Source organism: Bufo bufo, chromosome 3, assembly GCF_905171765.1.
Source record: "Bufo bufo chromosome 3, aBufBuf1.1, whole genome shotgun sequence".
In the NCBI taxonomy this organism is placed as follows: Eukaryota; Metazoa; Chordata; class Amphibia; order Anura; family Bufonidae; genus Bufo; species Bufo bufo.
In genome coordinates, this window is record NC_053391.1 from 380,146,831 (window position 1) to 380,163,662 (window position 16,832).

Here is a 16,832-nt window from a genome sequence, read left to right on the forward strand (position 1 = left end):
ATATATATATATATATATATATATGTATATACAGTACAGACCAAAAGTTTGGACACACCTTCTCATTCAAAGAGTTTTCTTTATTTTCATGACTATGAAAATTGTAGATTCACACTGAAGGCATCAAAACTATGAATTAACACATGGAATTATATGCATAACAAACAAGTGTGAAACAACTGAAAATATGTCATATTCTAGGTTCTTCAAAGTAGCCACCTTTTGCTTTGATTACTGCTTTGCACACTCTTGGCATTCTCTTGATGAGCTTCAAGAGGTAGTCCCCTGAAATGGTCTTCCAACAGTCTTGAAGGAGTTCCCAGAGATGCTTAGCACTTGTTTTGCCTACACTCTGCGGTCCCGCTCACCCCAAACCATCTCGATTGGGTTCAGGTCCGGTGACTGTGGAGGCCAGGTCATCTGGCGCAGCACCCCATCACTCTCCTTCATGGTCAAATAGCCCTTACTTTCAAAGTTTTCCCAATTTTTCAGCTGACTGACTGACCTTCATTTCTTAAAGTAATGATGGCCACTTGTTTTTCTTTACTTAGCTGCTTTTTTCTTGCCATAATACAAATTCTAACAGTCTATTCAGTAGGACTATCAGCTGTGTATCTACCTGACTTCTCCTCAACGCAACTGATGGTCCCAACCCCATTTATAAGGCAAGAAATCCCACTTATTAAACCTGACAGGGCACACCTGTGAAGTGAAAACCATTTCAGGGGACTACCTCTTGAAGCTCATCAAGAGAATGTCAAGAGTGTGCAAAGCAGTAATCAAAGCAAAAGGTGGCTACTTTGAAGAACCTAGAATATGACATATTTTCAGTTGTTTCACACTTGTTTGTTATGTATATAATTCCACATGTGTTAATTCATAGTTTTGATGCCTTCAGTGTGAATCTACAATTTTCATAGTCATGAAAATAAAGAAAACTCTTTGAATGAGAAGGTGTGTCCAAACTTTTGGTCTGTACTGTATATAGATAGAGCAAAGCAGCTGCTAATGGACTTGTACTCTGGTTTCTCTTTTACACTGAATAAATCTTTCATAAAATTAAATAAACGCCTCCCACACAAAGGATTCATTAAGGAAACAAAACTATGCTAAACCATCCAAAAAGCTTATGCTAGAACTAGAAGTTACTACTTGTCATGCACTTATTGGTAGACTTGTTATTGGATGTGCCCAAATAAAAGGGGAGTTGTGATGGCAGGAGGTACTTATGTACATTAGTAGGACAGTTGGAACCATTTGTAGCACTTTATTAGGACCAAGGTTGTCAGTAACAAAGAGCGAAGACGCCAGAGCTAGAAAAAGGACATGACAAAAGAAGCCCCTCCCTTGGTTAACACAGCAATCAATACTTGCGGAGTTACGGCTCATGCACATGACCATATGTATTGTGCAGGGCGCAAAACGCGGATCTGCAAAAAAAACACACAAAGTCAGTTCCGTTTTTTGCAGCCCCATTGAAATATGAAAAATATGTTTGTGTGAATCTAGGACTGGCATTTCCTTCTGTCCCAGCCATTAGTATGGATGGTTATCACAGGCACCAACCTGATGATGATGAAAAAATCTGTGCCCTTGTGATCACTTTATGGGTAACACACGGGTAATGTATACATACATCATTAAAGGGAACCTGTCACCATGAAAGAGCAGTCCGATCTGCATGGTATAGCGCAGGATTTTATATATAGTTGTGTGGCAAAAGAGTCAGTACTTTATTCATCAAAATCTCCGCATATTGTGAGGTAAGGTGTCATGTGAGTGGTTCTAGCAGCGATTAACAGCCTTCCCTGTGAGTGTGCAAACACAGAAAGATGACACTGATTCGCCCCACCCACATGACTCCTAAGGGTACTTTCACACTTGCGTCAGATTATTCCAGCAGGTAGTTCCGTCGCCGGGTGGCATTTGTCAGACGGATCCAAATGCGGATCGGTCTGACAAATGCATTGAAATACCGGATCCATCTCTCCGGTGTCATCCGTAAAAACGGATCCGGTATTTATTTTTTTCACAGATTTAATGGTCTGCGCATGCGCGGATCGGAAGAACGGATCAGTCAATGCGGCAACTTTAATGCCAGATCCGGCACTAATACATTATAATGGAAATTAATGTCGGATCCGGCACTAATACATTTCAATGGAAATTAATGCCGGTGTTCTGCCAAATCTCTATACTTTGCGAAAAGTCTATACCGTAAGTGACGCGGCCGCACCGGAAGTGACGCGGCCGCACAGGAATCAGCTGGAGGAGGGTGTGCGCTGCGCAAGCGCACATCCACCGGCTTAGCAAAGAATTATTGCAGCGCCGCGATAGAAGTACTTCGTACACCGCGCGTGCGCACTTAGGGGTATAGAGATTTTGCAGCGCAAAATGTTTCATCAGATCTCCCTACCCCTGAGTGCGCAGGTGCCTACAAATCATCAGTTGCAGTTCAGCTCTACCATGTGGTGAGCTCGGTATTCAGCACTCAGCTCTGCAGTAAGGTTGAACTGCAACTGATGATTTGTGGGCGCTGCAAAATCTCTATACCTCTAAGTGCGCACGTGTGGTGTATGAAGTACTTCTATCGCGGCGCTGCAATAATTCTTTGCTAAGCCGGTGGATGTGCGCTTGCGCAGCGCCGCGCACACCCTCCTCCAGCTGATTTCTGTGCGGCCGTGTCACTTCCGGTATAGACTTTTCGCAAGGTATAGAGATTTGGCAGAACACCGGCATTCCAGCAAATGTTCAGACGGACTGAACTGATGCATCCTAAACTGAAGGCCAGTGATGGCCAGTTCGCATTGTTCGCCCGCAAACACATGCGGGCTGCCATCTTAACTCACAAGTCCGGCGAGGCACAGGTAAGCCCTTACCCTGTGTCTGCGCCGCGAGCCGCTCTGAAACAAATGCGGTCAGCGGGAGTTCCAAGAACAGCCAGAAGAAGGCCCCCGGCGGCTGTTCTCGGAACTGCCTGCTCCCGGGCGAACAATGCAAATTGGCCATCACTGCTGAAGACATCCTGATGCATCCTGAACGGATTGCTCTCCATTCAGAATGCATTAGGATAAAACTGATCAGTTATTTTCCGGTATTGAGCCCCTGTGACGGAACTCGATACCGGAAAAGAAAAAGGCTAGTGTGAAAGTACTCTTAGCTCAGAATGAGCAGCTATATAGATGAATTATATACAAGTTATAAAAAAAAATCAGTATATCAGTCTGCTTAGCTCCTCCTGCTCTATAACATGCTGCCTGCAGATTGCATTGTATTTCATGGTGACAGGTTCCCTTTAATGATGTATGTATGTATACATTATCAGTATGTTATCCACTCAATGCTGTACATTTTTCCCTTTAAATGGGAAGGGTTAAACTGAAGCAAAAAAAAAAAAAAATGGTGAAGTCAGTCCTACAGCAAAATGAGCAAGGGAATATATTGTGTGCCTGTAATGCGCCTACACACAATACTACTTTTTATTAGGTTGACTGTATTTTTATCATATAAAAGGTGTTTATTAATAGTACCATAGGTATAAACCCATGTTATGGCAGGGACATTTTCCTGTCAAGAAACAATAAAAAGAACGCTGCCTGGCATTTACCATTTCTGTAGGTTAAATAGACTATGACAGGCATCATGTGCATCAACCACATACTCTATCATTAGGACACATTCATCTCTAAAACCCCTGTGATCCTCTTCAGGCTCCAGATAAAATTCTCAGCATTTTTCGCAGACCCATAAGCCCCAGGGTGTGGTTTCTTCAGCTCAGGTTCAGACAAAAGCCTGTTTGATGAAAGCAGGTAATTGTAAGTTGGCTTAGCACAGTCAGCTGATCTACAAACCGCAAATACTTCAACCTGTTTTAACACATGCAGTATATTGTTCAAGCCTATGTCTATGCACATTACTGAATCATTTGTCTGCTGCATCATAGGTATATACTGTCATTAGAGGGGCAGCTTTATGCTCCCAGGCCCGCTACCTAAAGGGAATGAGTCACCAGAAAATGACCTGCAGTTTAAAAAACATTTTTATGTTTAACATATTTTAAAATAATTTTTGATCTTTTTAATCTCCCGTATCATTATCTAAAAAAAACTTTTAAAAAACTTAAAAAAAACAAAATCCTGCAGTTCTTACATTGGCAACTAAGTGTAATAATAAGTGCCACTTCTTGGTCTGTACAGATCACTTTACTGAAGTTACCTGCTTATCTGTCATTCTAATCCTGCCTGTAATGATATCACCTCTGTGTATAGATAAGACAGGATCCACCATTGGTTGTCAAAGCTTATCTATTTTTTCCTTGTACAATGACCTCTGCACAGGTCACAGAGCATGCCTAGAAACATCTCCCTTAGTCAATAACATGTATGGGCACCTTAAGGCCTACGGTGCTCCTTGTGCTGCTCAGTAAGAGATATTGCTATGGTGTTCCTTGTGGCGCCATAAATCAAAGATATTCCTATGCCATCACAAAAACAGATAATCTTCTCTTGGAGCAATGTTGCATTGCTGAATGAAACTGAGGTATACAGAAGGAAGGACCTTGTCGCGGTAAGTGGGCCTATGCTCTTTGATCAAACTGTATACTAATGCCTCTTTATAGTGCACAGCAAATGATTGATAATAGTGCTGTAGAGCCATGTTTTATCAAAAGAAATGCTGAAAATTGTAAACAATGGTCATATCAGAAGCATAGGAATGAGGATGTGCGATTTAGATTCACTCTACATATCAATACAGAAAGAAGGAGACCAGGGAAACAAGGGGATGAACGACTCCATTAGAGCATCACACATTACACTGATTAGGGCATGCTCTTTTGTGGACATCTGTATCTTGACCTATCAGGAGAAGAATAGAGAGGTCATACCATCATCCCAATTCTACAATCTGCGATTATACCAACAGATAACATCCCTCCTCACAGCAGCAGTAAACTGACAATGGGTTTCCAATTTATATTGGATTTTTTTCTTGCTGTGCTCACAGCTACAGAAGGACAATATTTTGTATTCAACCAAAGACTCTAAACAAGTTTTTCTATGAATATGAGGTTTTAAAAAAAAAAATACCCCTTTCTGATGCAAGTGTCATTTTAATTGTAACAATACCCAACTTGGGATACAGCGGTTCACTATAGTAAACTTCAGATGTTTTCTGATCTATAGTATACCATCTGGATGACAGATGAAAAAAACAGACAGCTCCGACAATTAAGAAGCCTCCAAGGAACTGAACCAAGGCTGTGGCGTGACATATAAACATTACTTTGCAGGTCACTCCTTGTACCCAGCCCAACAATAACATGCTTTCTATATATCAATGGATTTTATGTTGTATGATGGTCATGCAATCCCATCTAAACCCTAACAAGCCAGACACGTGTTGTTTTCTCATTCTTTATGGGAAACAAATGTTTGCAATCACTGTTCTGGAGATGATAAATGATTGAGTCAATTGACACAACTCATTATCTGCCCCTCCTTGACCTATGGGTGACCTGATCATTTTATCAAGTTGAAAAATATAAGGCCAGAAGAATCCTCATTTCTAAGTATTTCAGGTACTCTCTGTCAAAATAAGGTCACAGTATTGTTTATACAACATTTTTGCTGGAAATAACGTATCTTGCCATAGACAAGCCAATGGAGTTCATTGGAGGGTTTTTTCATCTTTTTTCTCTTCTTCTTCCAATCCTCATTTAACTATGCAAAACTTTGTGAAATGGTAAAGCACATCAACAGATTGTAGGATGATATAGACAATGGCAAAACAATAAGGGTCACAGTTATAACTAGCAGCTGGGTCCCTATGCCAGTGATGCTATCAGGTGCCTATAGTTTGATGCCCAATTAGCTCTAGCCCAAACAAGGCCCATAAGACCAAGTGTTATACCCATTCTGAAGCTTGAGATTTAGGCCTGGGCTACACTGCGACTTATTGTAGCGCGACTGATTGATTTTTACTATTGCAGTACAAATGAGTGTATTCAGTTGGATGCAATCTTGTGGACTGCAGCTGTCATTCAATAGTTAAAATCAATCAGTCGTGCTACAAAAAGTCGCAGTGTAGCCCAGGCCTTACTTTCCCAGTCTGGCTGGCTACTTGGCAAAACAGGAATTAACATACATACCGTATATGTCTGTATATTATGTGCTATATACTGTAAATGTATATATATATTTGCATCTACTGTGTTGGTGCATTATTTTCAGTGATTTTTCTTTTATAAATGCAGCCATGTACATGCGCATATTTATTTATCACACCGTGCAGGATGGGGTTTTTTTCTATCTTTTTAAGTGATTTTTGTTTAGTGTGTAAATATATAAAATGTAAATTATATGCTGTATATATACTGCAGTTGAGGTGTTGAATATGGAAGAAGCCAGATACGGAAGAAGCCAGATCTACTGGCGAAACGGCGTTGGGTCAAAAGTTGGTCGAGAGATCTTTGCACCATTCAGGGTATGTTTAATTGTGTTCCTTTGTGTTCCTTCCATCTTAACCTCAGTCTCCACATTCGCCTCTGTTGCATTGTGTTTGGAGCGTTGCTGCTATGAGACTATGAGGTATGCTGTTTCAGCTAGTATTCTTTTTCCCTGTATATTTTTTTGCACTGATCTCCCGGCCTCTCCTTGGGTCCTGCTCCTCATCTGTGTGTCCCGCCTTGTCCTGCCTGTTTTATAATACATGTATGTACATACATACATACGAAAGTTAGTTTCATTTTTTTTTTTTTGGTGATTATTATGACTCCTTGGGGGTCCGATGTTTTGATATCATTCTGTCCGGTTAATATTGGTTGACCAAATATGGACTAATGTGTAAACTATAACAGGTCTTGAATTCAAAAAGTTGAATATGCGGTAATAATGTAACAAAAAATATTTATTGGTATAGATAATAGGGAACAGCGGCTACACCCACAGATCAGTATTGGATATGAGGTGCTCTCCTCCAAAAGGCCTCACCTCAAGCCTAGGTAGACAGAATATATATACAAATTTAAGAGGGGCACTCTCTGCAGAAGGGAACACACATGAATCGTGGAATAGATTATCAATTGATAAATTAATTTAATTTAATTGGATATCTTCACTGCAAAAAACATGGGCAATCCTTAAAATGTTAAAATATTACACACAATAAAATCACATCAATCAGTGTAAAATATATTCCTAAAAATCAATATATGTGAAGGAAATAGGTAATAGGTAAATCGTCCACCATATGTATATCTCCTTGTCAGGGATAATGGATCCTTAATTATAATATAGTTGTAGTATCTTCAAAGAAGAGATTAAGGTGCACTCGTGCCGTTCCTTGATAACAATATGCAGTTTGAGCAGTCCAAAAATATATATATACCGTTGTCCTGTTACTGTAGGTCAAATCGACCTCAATAGTCCCTGGATCCGTGACTCTGGTGCGCTGTGTATATCTGCCAGCCGGCTGTAAGGTGCGCTAGTTGTATCCAGAGGTAAACATAAGTTAGCTTACCGGATTCTCAGGTGTCCTCCTCGCCCGCCGCCTGATTCTCGGCGTCTCTTACCGGCCTCCCGCTCCACGGCGTCCTCCGCTGCCCTGCTTCTCACACTTCACGCAGCGTCCCACGTGGTGACGAAGCTGGCATCGGTACGACGTATCACGTAGCGGAGCTCCCCCTGCTGGTCCGCTGGGTATACTTGCTGGAGGTTTAGATCGGGCTTGGTTTGCTTCTTAGACAGGCCTGTCGTGTTAGTCGGATTTCCTTAGGTATTAGCGCTCACTTCCTGGGACCATACGCGTTTCGGGGACAACCCCTTCCTCAGTGGATCTCAGGAGTGAGCCTTGGAATTGATCTTTTATAGGCGAACGCCCATCAGTCCACATTGTTAGTGCATCACATCCAAATTCTGGACCGGATTCCCTGTTAATAATCTATATCTATTATGTTATATATAAATATACATATATAGTGCTGCATTATTGCTTATATAAATATATACATTCTTCTCCTCACATATAAAAATAAAATATAGAGAATAAAATCATCAGGTCAATCAATAGTGCATTTATGACTAAAACATTAATTATATATTATGGATTGTGCCATGATTTCTACATATTGAACCACAATTTCCATATAGAGATACCGTCTCTGTTTCCACATAACAACTTGATAATAACTGGATGTTTAAAATATTTAAAATCAGGGTGGAATGCTATACATATTTCTGGAGAGTCGGTGGATCTAGATCTTGATGTCGGGTGATGTGTGGAGGGATTAGATGGAATAGGAGAGGGAGGCATGTGGGGAGAGGAGATCGGAGCGTCGATTGTACGACCAGACTTCGATGTCCCATCCCCAAACAGGCCTCCCCCTCCTTATAGAAAGCCAAAAAGCTCCAACTCAGCATTCAAACCCCCCGGCATCATGGTCTCAAATTCAAAAATGCGCCTCGACTCCTGTCTGGACATATGCGCAATATGGTTGCCTCCTCTCCATGGTCTCTTAACCTTCTCGATGGCTGCAAATATTCGGTAAGCTAACTTATGTTTACCTCTGGATACAACTAGCGCACCTTACAGCCGGCTGGCAGATATACACAGCGCACCAGAGTCACGGATCCAGGGACTATTGAGGTCGATTTGACCTACAGTAACAGGACAACAGTATATATATATTTTTGGACTGCTCAAACTGCATATTGTTATCAAGGAACGGCACGAGTGCACCTTAATCTCTTCTTTGAAGATACTACAACTATATTATAACTAAGGATCCAGTATCCCTGACAAGGAGATATACATATGGTGGACGATTTACCTATTACCTATTTCCTTCACATATATTGATTTTTAGGAATATATTTTACACTGATTGATGTGATTTTATTGTGTGTAATATTTTAACATTTTAAGGATTGCCCATGTTTTTTGCAGTGAAGATATCCAATTAAATTAAATTAATTTATCAATTGATAATCTATTCCACGATTCATGTGTGTTCCCTTCTGCAGAGAGTGCCCCTCTTAAATTTGTATATAAAAAATATTTATTATTGTTACTTATTATTAAGGGCATATTCCAGTACAAAAATAGCTAGCAGATTACCATCAAATGGTTAAAAAAATAATAATGAACGAGCTTATACGTCCCTTGCCGATCGATCTGCATTGCCATTCAGATAATACCTGGGTTCCCACTGCGCTCCACTTCCTGATGACGTCTCGACGCGGCAGGAAGCGGCTAGGAATGCTGCTCAGCCAATCAGTGGCTGAGGTGTGTCATTCCTGTAGTCAGTGATTGAATGGGAATGCCACTCAGCCAAAGGGAAGCCATCATTTAGTAAATGCATTTTAAGTAGAGGACCGCGCTGCTTCACGCTCCGTCAAGGCCTATCCTCTCACAATGGGATTCTTCCGCACTTTCTAAATGCAGTAACATACAAATCTTCGCAACCGCTTTTACCTTCCTGGTAGATGGTATAACCTTTGAAGGGATATGCGCAATAGTGAAGTACTGCCACAAGAGGTTAAAGATGTACAATTTATTATACTCACAAGAGAAATAGTATAAAAAGCCTTAAAACATCGCTGTATAGCCTTATGTTCATACCGACCCGGGTTTCGCGTGACGCTTCGTCTGGGGCGAACAAACGACTGAATTCTGGGCTGTACAGTAGAATTCAGTAGTTTGTTCGCCCCAGACGAAGCGTCAAGCGAAACCCGGGTTGGGTATGAACATAAGGCTATACAGCGATGTTGTAAGGCTTTTTATACTATTTGTCTTGTGAGTATAATAAATTGTACATGTTTAACCTCTTGTGGCAGTACTTCACTATTGCGCCTATCCCTTCAAAGGTTATACCATCTACCAGGAAGGTAAAAGCGGTTGCGAAGATTCGTATGTTACTGCATTTAGAAAGTGCGGAAGAATCCCATTGTGAGAGGATAGGCCTTGACGGAGAGTGAAGCAGCGCGGTCCTCTACTTAAAATGCAATACTGTGTGAACTGGTCCATATCACTATAGGACCTGCAGCGCATTGAAGGAAGGCAACGTATTTTGAGACATTTTCTTTCTATTTGGTAAATGCAGTCCAATCTCCGAGCAGCATATTATAATGCAGTATAACATGGAATTCGTTCATGTAAACCTCATTCTTGGCTTAGGAGTCCAGTGGGCGGTCCTTCTTATTGATTGACAACTTTGCCTGTACAATTGTGCATACAGAGATAGTTGTCAGTCATTTCACTCCTAACACCTATACGTGAATAAAGTACTGAATCTTTTCCCACAAATGTGTACATCAGCGTACTCCACTCCGGCTTTTACATGGTATCTGCAGACTGGACAAGTTCCCTTTAAATGTGTAATGCGCAGAGTGCATCTAATATCCCAGAAAGCTTTGTCCAGAACTTTAATTTGTAAGAGGAGAGCAATTAATCGGTCCTCTGTTGTGCAGCACACTGGAATGTGATGTAAACTTCTCCGGGGAGGTCAAGATGTCACCATGTCTAAAACAGGGATTTTCTGCTTCTCATTTTACATGGGCGCAGAAGGCAAATAGGAAAAAGAAAGGGATTGTTGAAACTGGCAAAAGGTCACTGAAGATGCAAATGCAGGCTTTGTCATCTGGTCCACGAAGGTCATTTAAAGAGAATTTACTTGAATTCTAAGAGCTATGAGGAAAGCTTTTTCCACTAAAATGATTTCTCAATGTATGGTTTCAGTTATAGATACTACGGGATAAGATCACAGCCACGCGACCGTATATTTGGTCCGCATCCGATTTGTATTTTTTTGCAAATCAGATGCGGACCCATTCAATTTTAATGGGGCTGCCAAAGATGCAGACAGCACTCCATGTGCTGTCCGCATCCATATGTCCGTTCTGTGGCGCCCCCCCACCTCACGCCCACTCAAAAAAAAAATAGAACATGTCCTATTCTTGTCTGGTCGTGTGAATGGACACTAAACTTGCTTCCAATGTAGTACGAAAGCCATAATGTACTTATTTTCCTTATACTGCTGAAGATTTTTCTTATATTCTCATTTATATCTTACTCCAGCAGAATAAGGCTACATGCACACGAACGTTGTTTGTTTCCGTGTCCGTTCCGTTTTTTTTTTGCGGATAGGATGCGGACCCATTCATTTCAATGGTGTTGTCCGCATCAGTATGTCCGTTCCACAGCCCCACAAAAAAAATAGAACATGCCCTATTCTTGTCCATTTTAGGCATTGTTACAATGGATCCGCAAAAAAGAAAAAACGGATGGCATACGGATGTCATCCATTTTTTTCGCGGACCGCAAATCACATACTGTCGTGTGCATGTAGCCTAAAAGAAGCCATTTCAGGTTGTAGTGTCGTATTCTACCGTGTTGCAATTTCCACATTACTGTGCAACATTTCCTATATCTCATGTGACACATCCAACATACGGTATACTCTTAGAATCTTTAACAGATTCCTCATTCTTGTTGTATACATATACCACTGGGAATGCTGAAGCAGCTTCAGGATACACCATGTTTCCCCCACCATACACTAATGGACTCAGGCTTATATTAATTACTTTTCATCCAGTGTTGGACTGGGGTTCCTTGGGCCCACCAGAGGAAATCATCATCAATAAAGTCTAATAGGTTTTGATTCAAAGAAATAGACCCTAGTGGCAAGCAATTAGTTCCAACGGCAGCTCCAACTAGTTTTTCTTCTCCTGGACCTTTGGGTCTGGGCCCACCGGAGGATTCTCTGGTTCTCTGCTGGGCCAGTCCGACGCTGTCTTAATCTGCATAGCAACATGGCATAAAAATACTTTCTTAAAAAGCTCCATCACATGTGGGGTGTACTAATTTATAGAAAAAGGGGCGCTACAGGCTTATAAATTCCCTCTTGTGCAATGACGGTGCTGGGCATGAGGATCATAAGTAGTAAGTAAAGGGGTGCGACCACATAGTACAGACCAGCACCCAGTAGTGCACCTGAGCTGACTTGAATTGACCCCTTATGTGGTGCACTTGAACTGTTGAGTCACACAGGCTCTGGGCTAAGGTGGAGCTCGATTACATAATGGGGTGTTGTGGCACGCATTGTGGTTCTTCATCACTAGCGCTTGTATTGTGAAGTACAGAGAGCCTGTCAAATGTATGGCACTTGCACACAGGACTGACACTGCAGCTGATACCCTAGGCCTAGGAGATTTGAACAGAGAAGTTAGGCCCCTAAAAGTCTGACCAGAGACCAAAACAGGCTCATGGAGGCCATGTGTGAACCGAATACCATGATTTGCTATGTGAGCTTAACAGAGACGGTAACTGCCAAGCTGTGTGCCGTGACTTGTAACTGCCAAGCAAAGGGGCCATTAGAGACTGTAGCCACCAATCTCTGTGCGCAATCAAGACTGCAGTCGTCAAGCTGTGTGCTAATACATTGTAACCACCAAGATGTGTACCTGATTGTGACTGTAACTGCCAAGCTCAATGCCACTGTTTGTAACCATATTGCACGTTGCCTCACCACAGTAAAGCTCTGATTATTATTATTGCATCGTCCTCAATTGCAGTACCATGTTGTGGTCAAGGGTCATGTGCCAAAACCTGACCCTCTAAGAGATGGATGTCTACAGTAATTGCACCCTTCCCTTGGTAGTTATTATTCAAGCATGTAACTAAAGCAATCATCAAGGGACATGATTCTACCTGTTGCACACTGGCAGTATGGAGATGGGTTAACTATTGCACAATATCCAGAATTTTCATGGAATAAGTACTGTATTTTACAACAAACAAAATTTAAAACCTTATGTTTCCCTTATTTATAGAAGAAAATTGTGGCTCACGTTCAGCTTACTTTTCATTATATACCGTTTCTTACGGTGATTTTTGTGAAAAGGACCATTATGCAGCCATTTTGTTTGACTAGCATCCTTCATACCACATCTTGGCAAATGCATCTGAAGTACTGTGGCATCATTCAAGTCTCCATTGACTGGGAGATGTGCTGTCCACTGGAAAACTCTGAAAAACAATGTGAAAGTCCATCAGGCAATTATTTATTGAATTTTTTCCATCCAACATTAAAGAGATAAATGGAGTGGCATCATACATGGTCGACCACCACTCCATTCATACCGGACACAGGACCCCCATCATCGTGATTTGTTAGGGGTCCCTGCAGTGCACCCAACACTGAGTTAACAATTATTCCCTATTACACTAGATAGGGGATAACTTGCTTTTACTGTTTGGTATTGCTTAAGTTGAATTATCTGTGTTTTCATTTATATCCAAATGAGCAAGTTAGAGCACCTGTAACGTCCCCCTCCCCTCTTCGTGTGCAGTAGAGGGGCTTTACAAAAGCAGTGCTCCAAGGACTCAGTCCGGCCTCCTGGTTTTCACACCTGCTCATTTGCATATAAATATAACACAGATCTCTCTGCAGCAGTTCAACCTACAGACAAAACAAAGGTATTGTTTTAATCAGCACGATTAACCCTACCAGGTAGTATGCCTGGTTTAACAGGGCTGATCATGCTGACAGATGCATCTGATGTGTAATAGTGTGATGTGCAAGTACTGTGCCTTTAATATGTGATGTAAATGTGATTTTGTAATGCAGAGTTTAAATTTCATAAAACAAAATTAAAATTAAAAATGGAATAAATAAATGGTAATATGTAATGAAGCATTTAATATAGCCAGACTTTAGCCAGATCTTTTGAATCTATACTTTATACCCATTTTTTGAAGATTTGGCTTTTTTTAAAGGTATTTTATGTGCTTCCAACCAAACCACTACCTGACTATAACCTGCCTATATACTGAAGCTTATTATGGGAGTGAAGTCATGTATTAATCTAACGACAGTCCAGAACTGAGAGCCAATACCATATTACTGCATTATGCATGATCTGATTCATCATATTCATACATCATTACGTCGAAATTAGTATAAGATCATTCGGAAATACTGTACATAAATCTGCAGTCCCTGCCGATTTTCAGGCCCACCTATGGCTGTGCCCCCTGGCTTGTACACAGCTGCTCAATGAATGCCCTTTATTGTGCCAGATTCAAGGCAGCTGTTCTGTTCTCTATACACAAATCAAAGGATTCTGCTCATAAAATGACCAGTCTACCAGCAGTACATATCCAATGTACAGGACACTAAACAGTTCCATTGTTGCTACAGGAAGTCACCAGTTAAAATGTAAGTATCCATAAATGTGGAGTCTTTTGTACAGAACTTTTAATATTTGATGTATGAAGTATGTGCTTTATTTCTAAATAAATGGCATCATGTAATTGCTTCCTGGCTTAGTGGAGGATTAGAGATCATGTGGACATCTGCATTCAAGATCCAAGACGTGCACTTTATTACCATCCAGGAAAAATTGGAAAAAGTAATCCAAGAGCAACAAAGTGAGCCTGTAGAATTGGGGTACTTTTAGAGGGAACCTGTCCACTGCCCTCTACGAGTAGTGACTGGCACACTGATTTCAGCAGTCTGTCACCCGTGTGGTAACATGAAATAGTTGAAGAGAATTTATGTCTGAAAATAAACATGCATGAGGATCATAGTAACTTTATCTGGCATTGATCACTGAGCAAGGCTGGATAAAATTAGCTCCAGTGGTAATGGGAGATTATTGTATACATGTGTTTGTTGGCTAGGGTATTCTAAATGATGGTGTCTTGACTTCCTGTATGTCATCACTTCCTGTATGTCATCACTTCCTGTATGTCATCACTTCCTGCATCCTTGTTATGGGCCAGCCCCTTTTACACCTTTTGTGAGTAAATAAAAGAAACAGACTGGGCAGGGGGAAGGGCAGTTGCTCAGCAAGAATTCAACATGGTAACACCTGTGTCTGACTGACTGCGGTTGAGGGATTTTTACCTTTCCTTACACAAAGTTTGATGAGAGCGGATTTCAAATATTAATATTTCTACATCAGTAACATGAAATAGTTGAAGAGAATTTATGTTTGAAGCTGTTCGGGGCAGCAGATTAGCAGCGATTATATGCTTGTCCTATGTTTCACCATTTTAACCAATTTAATATCTATTTCCTTCGTTATGGCACGGCCACTCTTCTACATTGGCTTCATGCTCTCCATCATCAAAATGTACCTAAACGTTTAATCATTTTTTTGAAACGGTTACAGATGCCCTAAAAATAATTTTTGTAATCTTGTAATTGATTTTATTGTTTTACCAGCACTTTTCGCTTCAGCCGTCGGCATATATGCGGTGAACACCACCTTGCTGCTCTGGTCTGTGCCCACGCCACGGAAACCTCTGCTTGTGCCCACTGAAATCTCTGCCCACTCCACTGAAACCTCTGCCTGTGCCCACTCAAACCTCTGCCTGTGCCAACTCAAACCTCTGCCTGTGCCCACTCCACTCAAACCTCTGCCAAAGATAAGTCCAATGATATTGTTGTGCATAGGAAAAAACTGTCAATCTGTGGCCGGAGAATGGGGGAGTGTGGGGGAAGCGTGCATATCACTGGACTCAATTCTGCCAATGCTGGTTGTGGTTCTCTCTAAAGCATAGCAGAGTGGACATGCTACAAAGAAGGAAGAAATTACATGAAATTGGTTGAAATGGTGAAGCATGGGACAAGCATATGATATAACCCTTGACAACCTTATTTCAATATACAGGGAGGTTTCACACACACACACACACACACACTGTTTTTGTTTTTCTTTAAATACCACCTAAGTTTTTTTGAGCCAAAGCCAGACGTGGATTCAAAAGGAATGGGAGATATAAAAGAAGGCCTTATACGTCTTCTTGCTGGATCAACTTCTAAGTCCTTTCTTTATATTTCTCATTCCTTTCAAATCCACTTCTGGCTTTAGCTCAAAACACTGCATGAAAACAGTCACAAACTGCAGCATTTTAAAAAAAATACAGGGGCAGATTCACTAATAGTGGTGCACTTTACACGGTCTAGGAATACGATTCACAGTCTTAGGCTACATGCAGATGACCATTAAGTTTTTTGCGGTCCGCAAAACGCGGAAGCCGCCCGTGTGCCTCCCGCAATTTGCGGGATGGAACGGGCGGCCCATTGTAGAAATGCCTATTCTTGTCCGCAAAACGGACAAGAATAGGACGTTAATTTTTTTTTGCGGGGCTACGGAACGGAGCAATAGATGCGGACAGCGCATGCGCATCTTTTGCGGCCCCATTGAAGTGAATGGGTCCGCATCCGAGCCGCAAAAACTGTGGCTCGGACGCGGACAAAAATAACGGTCGTGTGCATGAGGCCTTAATGGTAGACAAATTTACTACTCATGCGCATGGACCATTGTAAATTTGGAGTGTTGTAAACCCTGCGACAAATTCACGACAGAATTCTTTTCATGCGGCAAAGATTGTGCCTGTGCACCAAAAAAATTCCAGTCTAAGTTTATGGCCCCTTGCAGACGAGCGTTTGTCATGCTGCGAGTCCGCAGCTCAGCTCCTGGCCTGAACTCCAAGCACTGCCGGGGACACATAGCATTATATTGATTTATGATGCTATGTAACCCATAGAGGTCTGGAATGTATTGGATAACACTAGCATAATGCTGCCAGTGTTATCCAATACATTCCAGAACTGTAAGGCCTCTTTCACACGGGCATTGCGGGTGACGTGCGGGAAAAGATGCGGGTGCGTTGCGGGAAAATGCGCGATTTTCCCCCGCGAGTGCAAAGGGTTTTAATGCGTTTTTCCAGCGCGTGAGAAAAATCGGAATGTTTGGTACCCAGACCCAAACTCGGACTTCTTCACAGAAGTTCGGGTTTGGGATCAGTGTTGTGTACATTTT

The 16,832-nt window shown here is 41.5% G+C and overlaps 1 protein-coding gene across 1 annotated transcript in view; it reads right to left on the minus strand.

Annotated features, from left to right (window-relative positions):
• The window catches only part of MMP28 (matrix metallopeptidase 28), an 84,586-nt gene that overhangs the window by 25,115 nt on the left and 42,639 nt on the right, over window positions 1–16,832 (minus strand). Inside the window, exon 3 of the mRNA XM_040424707.1 lies at window positions 12,860–13,026. Within this exon, the coding sequence (XP_040280641.1) occupies window positions 12,860–13,026 (167 nt within the window). The remainder of the gene's footprint in view (window positions 1–12,859; window positions 13,027–16,832) is intronic.